The following is a 7408-nucleotide window of genomic DNA, read 5'->3' as shown; positions in this document are numbered from 1 at the left end:
ATTCTTTCCCCCTGGGCCTTTACAATTTATGCATGGTATGTTTGTTTGTATGTATGTTTGGTTTTACAATAAGGGTTTTTTAGTTGTTTTAGTATTGGATTTACATGCTGTTTTTTATTACTGTTGTTAGCCGCCCCGAGTCTACGGAGAGGGGCGGCATACAAATCCAATAAATAAATAAATAAATAAATAATAAATAAATAAATAAAACACGAGCCTACTGGGCCCACCAGGAGTTGGGAAACAGGCCATTTCCAGCCTCCAGAGGGCCTCCAGGGGTGTGGGAAGCTGTTTTCACCCTTCCCAGGCATTGAATTATGGGTGTGGGCACTCACGCATGCATAATAGCACACGCCCACACTTTTTTGGCATCCAAGGGAAAAAGGCTTCGCCATCACTGGTTTAGTAGATTACTAATTATATCTATGAAGTTTAACAGACTTTGAAAGCCCTGCCTTGAGAGCACTTCGGTATTTAGACATCCCTACCATTTAATATCCACAGCCTCTTCTGAAGACCACTGTCCCATCACAAGATGCTGACTACACCCAGTTTCCTGTACTCCAACGTAGCTCGCTTCCGTGCACCCTCTTTCTGCTCATCTGCCAGGCTCTACACCTAGTAGTAAAACCACCTCTTCTTGACACATGCCATCTGTCAATCTCCCTCTTGAGTCCAGGAGTGCCCAAATCTGGATACAACGATCCTTTAGGTGGAATTTGGCCAAACTAGAAGAAGTGCTACCATACTGTTCCGTTGTCTCACCTCTGCCTCGCACTGCTGACTCACACTTAGCTCACCGTCGACCAGAGCCCCAAGGTTTTTCTCTGATGCCCTTGCCAGCAATTTCGAATCACCCATCTTGAATTTTTGCATCTGATCTGGCCTGCCGAAATACAGAGCCCACCTGTTCTTTGTCCGAGTGGAATTAGATTAGAAGAACAATGGTTGCTTGCAGATTAGATATTTCTTCATTCTGCTTTACAGGAAGTCAAGATATCATTACCCTCGATTATTAACCTCGCCCCTTCTTCCATGACTTAATTCTACCACTATGTATCTTTCTGGAGAATATATCCATGATGAAGACAAGATGGACCCCGTCTTTTCATTGTGGATCCCTCAAATCCTACCCCTAGGTTGCTTATTTAGTTTTTCGCCCTCCCCAGGCTTCAGGAAAGACTCTGGACCCTGTGGATGGCGAAAAACGGGCCTGATGGGCCTACTGGAAGTTTGTAAATGAACTTCCGGTCGGCCTTTTTGTCTGTTTTTTGCCCACCTAAGGCTTCAGGAAAGCCTCCAGAGCCTGTGGATGGTGCTGAAATACGAACTCCAGCATAGTGATCTCGTTTGCTGTGTTGTATTGACATAATAATAAGCCTCCAGAGCCTGTGGATGGTAAAAAAACGGGCCTGACGGCGTACTGGAAGTTTGTAAATGAACAGATAGGCCTCTTGGCCTGTTTTTTGCCCCTCTGCAGGCTTCAGGAAAGCCTCCGGAGCCTGTGGATGGTGAAAAACGGGCCTGACGGGCCTACTGGAAGTTTGTAAATGAACTGGTAGGCCTCTTGGGCTATTTTTCGCTCTCCTCAGGCTTCAGAAAAGCCTCCCGAGCCTGTGGGTGGCGAAAAACGGCCCTGACGGGCCTACTGGAAGTTTGTAAATGAACTTCCAGTAGGTCTCTTTGTCTATTTTGCGCCCTCTGCAGGCTTCAGGAAAGCCTCCATAGCCTGTGGATGGTGAAAAACAGGCCTGACGGGCCTACTGGAAGTTTGTAAATGAACTTCCGGTAGGCCTTTTTGTCTGTTTTTTGCCCCCCTAAGGCTTCAGGAAAGCCTCCAGAGCCTGTGGATGGTAAAAAAAACGGGCCTGACGGCGTACTGGAAGTTTGTAAATGAACAGATAGGCCTCTTGGCCTGTTTTTTGCCCCCCTCAGGCTTCAGGAAAGCCTCCGGAGCCTGTGGATGGTGAAAAACGGGCCTGACAGGCCTACTGGAAGTTTGTAAATGAACTGGTAGGCCTCTTGGGCTATTTTTCGCCCTCCCCAGGCTTCAGAAAAGCCTCCGGAGCCTGTGGGTGGTGGAAATTGGGCCCGACAGGCCTACTGGAAGTTCATTTACAGGGCACATGCATGAGGGGAGTAGGGGGGGTTGTGCGTGCATGCATGGGGGGGGACAGCATTGCATGCAGGTGTGTGCAAATCTTTTTGACTCACTGCCCTATATAATAATAATAATAATAATAATAATAATAATAATAATAATAATAGTAATAATCCACTGAAAGTGGTCGTGGTGGTACTTGGCACGCTGGGCGCAGTGCCAAAGGATCTCAGCGGACATTTGAAAACCATCGGAATTGACAAAATCTCCATCTGTCAATTGCAAAAGGCCGCTTTACTGGGATCGGCAAACATAATTCGTTGCTACATCATGCAGCCCTAGGTGCTTGGGAAGCGCCCGACTGGCGCTGAAATACGAACTCCAGCATAGTGATCTCGTTTGCTGTGTTGTATTGAAATAATAATAATAATAATAATAATAATAATAATAATAATAATAATATATTAGATTTGTATGCCGCCCCTCTCCGAGGACTCAGGGCAGCTCACAACAACATAAAGAGTGTACAAATCCAATTTTAAAATACAATTCAAAACCCTTATAGTAAAATAAAATAATCACACAACCAATCAAACCAGCCTTGATAATTGGGGGGGGTGTTAGTTTCCCCCTGGCGGCAAAGATGAGTTTTTAATAACTTACAAAAGGCGAGATGGGTGGGGGCAGTCCTAATCTCTGGGGGGGAGCTGGTTCCAGAGGGCCGGGGCCACCACAGAGAAGGCTCTTCCCCTGGGTCCCGCCAGACGACATTGTTTAGTCGACGGGACCTGGAGAAGGCCAACTCTGTGTGGCAGAAGGCGGTCTCGGAGGTATACATATTAATATACTTATTAAGATGAGTTATAAAGTTGCAATCCCATTCCCGAATCTTACATCTCTATAAAGACCACCCGGATTCTTCTTTCCGAGTTGACCCACCTGATCAGAAGGTTTCTACCTTGGAACTGGGGTTCTAATCTTCCAACAACCTTTGGCAGTGATTAAAAGAGAGCCGCCCCGAGTCTTCGGAGAGGGGTGGCATACAAATCTAATAAATTATTATTATTATTATTATTATTATTGTGTTATGTAGGAGGCGCTGTCCTCAAAATTAGAAACATAGAAACATAGAAGTCTGACGGCAGAAAAAGACCTCATGGTCCATCTAGTCTGCCCTTATACTATTTTCTGTATTTTATCTTAGGATGGATATATGTTTATCCCAGGCATGTTTAAATTCAGTTACTGTGGATTTATCTACCACGTCTGCTGGAAGTTTGTTCCAAGGATCTACTACTCTTTCAGTAAAATAATATTTTCTCATGTTGCTTTTGATCTTTCCCCCAACTAACCTCAGATTGTGTCCCCTTGTTCTTGTGTTCACTTTCCTATTAAAAACACTTCCCTCCTGGACCTTATTTAACCCTTTAATATATTTAAATGTTTCGATCATGTCCCCCCTTTTCCTTCTGTCCTCCAGACTATACAGTTTGAGTTCATTAAGTGTTTCCTGATACGTTTTATGCTTAAGACCTTCCACCATTCTTGTAGCCCGTCTTTGGACCCGTTCAATTTTGTCAATATCTTTTTGTAGGTGAGGTCTCCAGAACTGAACACAGTATTCCAAATGTGGTCTCACCAGTGCTCTATATAGCGGGATCATAATCTCCCTCTTCCTGCTTGTTATACCTCTAGCTATGCAGCCAAATTGGCTCTTAACAGCGTGTGCATACGAGAGAGAGGGAGAAGGGATGTGTAGGACAGATCGACCTAAAATTTGACGTGAGGATCAGTCAAAAAAAGGGGAAAAAATAAGCTATTGTTTGTGAAAACGTGGTGCCAATTTTATATCAAAGCCTCACAAGGTTACGGAACAAAGTAATGTCATTGTTTTATGAGGAATAGCTTATACATTGCATTGGCTTTCCGGGCCAATATTTGGATAAATGAAACACGAGTAGTTTTTAGATCGATGGAGTAGTTATAGGGACCGCCGATACAAATGACGGCTGGAATATCTCGCCTTGTTTTTTTTAGAAGCACATAAATCACCAACCGGAGGGACTCCGGCACATTCATCAGAACCAATACACCTAGGGGGGGGGGAAATTACAGGCAATTCTCGACTTACAACTGTTCGTTTAGTGACTATTCAAAGTTAAAACGCCACTGGGAAAAGTGACCCACGACCCCCTTTTTTTGCATTTCCAACAATAGTGGTATCCTGCTACATCACACAGTCAAAATTCAGATGATTGGCAATCGGCTCACATTATTTATGACGGTTGCCGCATCGTGGGGTCAGGCGATCCCCTTTTTGTGACGAGCAGAATCCCGATTCACTTAACGACCGTGAGACTAGCTTAACAACTGCAGCAATTCTCTTAAGAAGCACAGAAACGAAGGATCTAAAATGGGGCAAAGCTAATACAGTGGTACCTCTAGTTACGAATTTAATTTATTCCGTGACCAGGTTCTTAAGTAGAAAGGTTTGTAAGAAGAAGCTATTTTTCCCATAGGAATCAATGTAAAAGCCAATAAGGTGTGCGATTGGGGAAACCACAGGGAGGGTGGAGGCCCTGTTTCCTCCCAGGAGATTCCTAGAGAGGCCCCATGGAGGCTTCTCCCTGCCTTTTCCAGCCCTGTTTCATCCCAGGAGATCCCTAGAGAGGCCCCATGGAGGCTTCTCCCCGCCTTTTCTGGCCCTGTTTCCTCCCAGGAGATTCCTAGAGGGACCCCATGGAGGCTTCTCCCTGCCTTTTCTGGCCCTGTTTCCTCCCAGGAGATTCCTAGAGAGGCCCCACGGAGGCTTCTCCCTGCCTTTTCTGGTTACAGTTTCGGAGGCTCGGGTTTGTAAGTGGAAAATGGTTTTTGAGAAAAGGCAAAAGAAATCTTGAACACCCGGTTCTTATCTAGAAAAGTTCGTAAGTAGAGGCGTTCTTAGGTAGAGGTGCCACTGTATTTATATTCATAGCCAGGTTCACAACAGACACAAATTCCCAAACACAGTCACTCTCTTCGTAGGATGAATAAATCACATTATAGCTCAGAACAGACCCATTTTTTCCATGCCGCCCACCAAGATCGGCAACAAAGACTCCGAAGGGCCATCTACCCAACCTTCCCTTAGCCAAGTTTGGCCTTTTGGACAACCTCAACAGAGCCGCGTCGGGAGGCGTGGACCACAACTGAGAAAATTCAAGGAGCTTCTCAAATAAACAGGAAACAAATTTCAACCTGCCCCGGTGTTTTCATTATGATGATTCCTTTTGTGGGGACGATGGTGGACGTTGAGACGGCGAGAGAAAAGGAGTGAGTTGGGAGTCGAAAGAGGAGACATGGAAGGAAGGGGGGGAATTAAAAGGAAGAAGAGAAGGAAGAAGAGGAGAAGAGAGGGGGAAAAGAGGAAGAAGGAAGAGGAGGAAGAGAAGAAGGAAGAGGAAGAGAGGAGGAGGAGGAGGAAAAGAGAGTCAAAGAAGAGAGAAGGAAGAAGGAGGAAGAGGAGATAGAATTCCTCCCTTACTCTTCCTTGCTATCTCTCAGCTCCAAAATTGCCCCTCATCCCCAAACCTTCTTCTTCTCATCCCGCCCTACTGCTAAGGACCAGATGATGGTCGGGAAGGGATTTCTTGTTGTGGGGCTCCCATTTCCTGCCTGGCACTCCCCCCCCCTTTTCACCCTCGGTCACATCTTCCTCCAGCTCTTAGCTCCTTCCTCCCCTGGTTGGTGGGGAGGGGGGCTGGCAGATGCCAATTGATGAGGAGGAGGAAGGAAGGAGGTGTTCAAGGAATGGTCCAGTCAAAGCTTGAGCGACAGCTCCGATTCGACCATCTCAACTCTCGGGGCCTCCATTTTAACTGGGGAGGGATAGAGCTGGCCTCAGCCACACCCACCCTGGGTGGGGGCTCGTCCCCCCCCCTTGTGCCAATCCTGGCCAGTCCAGCCCCAAGGGGCGTTCTTGCTGGCTTCAACCCCCCTCCCACGATGTGGTCCACACCTGCCTCTGTGCAGAAAATACTCCGGGCAAACCCAACACGCCTTCGAAATAACATCTGTCCCCTTCTCGCGCTGGAGACAGGCCCAGGGAGACACGTGGCCCACGATACGGCCAGACACAACCCCCTCCTCCCTCCCCTCCCCCTCCCTCGTGGAGGGTGAGGGGGGGCAATGCAATGCCAGCCTCCTCCTTCCCCCTGCATGCAAAGGAAGGGGGGGATCTCCCCCCCTTCTTAAAAATAAATAAATAAACCAGCCGATTTGCGAGGATGGGTGTCTCTCCCCTCCACCCCCGACCTTTCTCCCTCCGTGGGATCCTCCACCCCCTCCCTCGCCCTCCCACCCACCCACGCGAGGGTGGCTCTCGCCCCAGTTGGACGACTGTCTCTCCAGAGGGGCCGTGCCACCTGGCCGATCTCCCCCTCCCGATGCCAGGCGGAGGGCAGAGCCATGGGGAAGGAAGGAAAGAAGGGAGGGAGGGAGGGAGGAGGGGGAAAGGGAGAGAAGGAGAGGGTGGTAACAAGGGTGGAAGGAAGGAAGGAAGGAGAAGAGGATGGGAACGAGGGAGGGAGGGAGGAAGGAAGGAGGAGACGATGGGAAGGAGGGAGGGAGGAAGGAAGGATGGATGGATGGAAGGAAGGAAGGAAGGAGAAGAGGATGGGAACGAGGGAGGGAGGGAGGAGGAGACGATGGGAAGGAGGGAGGGAGGAAGGATGGAAGGAAGGAAGGAGGAGACGATGAGAGGGAGGGAGGGGGAAGAAAGGATGGATGGAAGGAAGGAAGGAAGGAGGAGACGATGGGAAGAAGGAAGGAAGGAAGGTTGGGTTGGGTTGGGTTGGCTGGCTGGGCTCGCCTGCCGATTCCAGACAAAGGCCACAAGAGAGACAGACAAAGGAAGCCGCACGCACACACACACGCACGCACAAAAAAACCCTCAGCCTACCTCGACACAGAGGAAGTTGGAGCCGGCGGGCATCCAAACCAGGGGGGCCCGGCTGGGAGGGGGGACCACGAGCTGAGGCAGCTGCATGGTCCCGAGCCCCTTCGGCTGCCACCGCGGCTTTTCGGAGTCAGCGAGAGGAGACCGAGGCACCTAGGCGCCCACACGCTCGCTCACTTTCGCTCTCGCTCTCTCGCTCCCTCTCACACACACACGCGAAGACACACGCACGCACGCTCTCTCGCACACACACACCCTTGCACACGCTCGCACACAGCCCGAGACAGTGAGCTGGCTGTGCTGCTGAATACACCACAGTGTCAGCGCCTGGTGGGGGAGGGGGAGGGGGCGTGGGGAAGAGCGCACCCCCC

General features: G+C 49.1%; 1 protein-coding gene across 1 annotated transcript in view; it reads right to left on the bottom strand.

Moving 5' to 3' along the window:
- Window positions 1-7127, bottom strand: part of CELF6 (CUGBP Elav-like family member 6) — a 97917-nt gene extending 90790 nt beyond the window's left edge. The window contains 1 exon segment of the mRNA XM_070762885.1: window positions 7041-7127. Coding sequence (XP_070618986.1) covers window positions 7041-7127 — 87 coding nt within the window.
- Between the last annotated feature and the right edge of the window lie 281 nt (window positions 7128-7408).

Source organism: Erythrolamprus reginae, chromosome 10 (genome assembly GCF_031021105.1).
Source record: "Erythrolamprus reginae isolate rEryReg1 chromosome 10, rEryReg1.hap1, whole genome shotgun sequence".
Lineage (NCBI taxonomy): Eukaryota > Metazoa > Chordata > Lepidosauria > Squamata > Dipsadidae > Erythrolamprus > Erythrolamprus reginae.
This window is presented reverse-complemented; position numbering and strand designations above follow the sequence as displayed.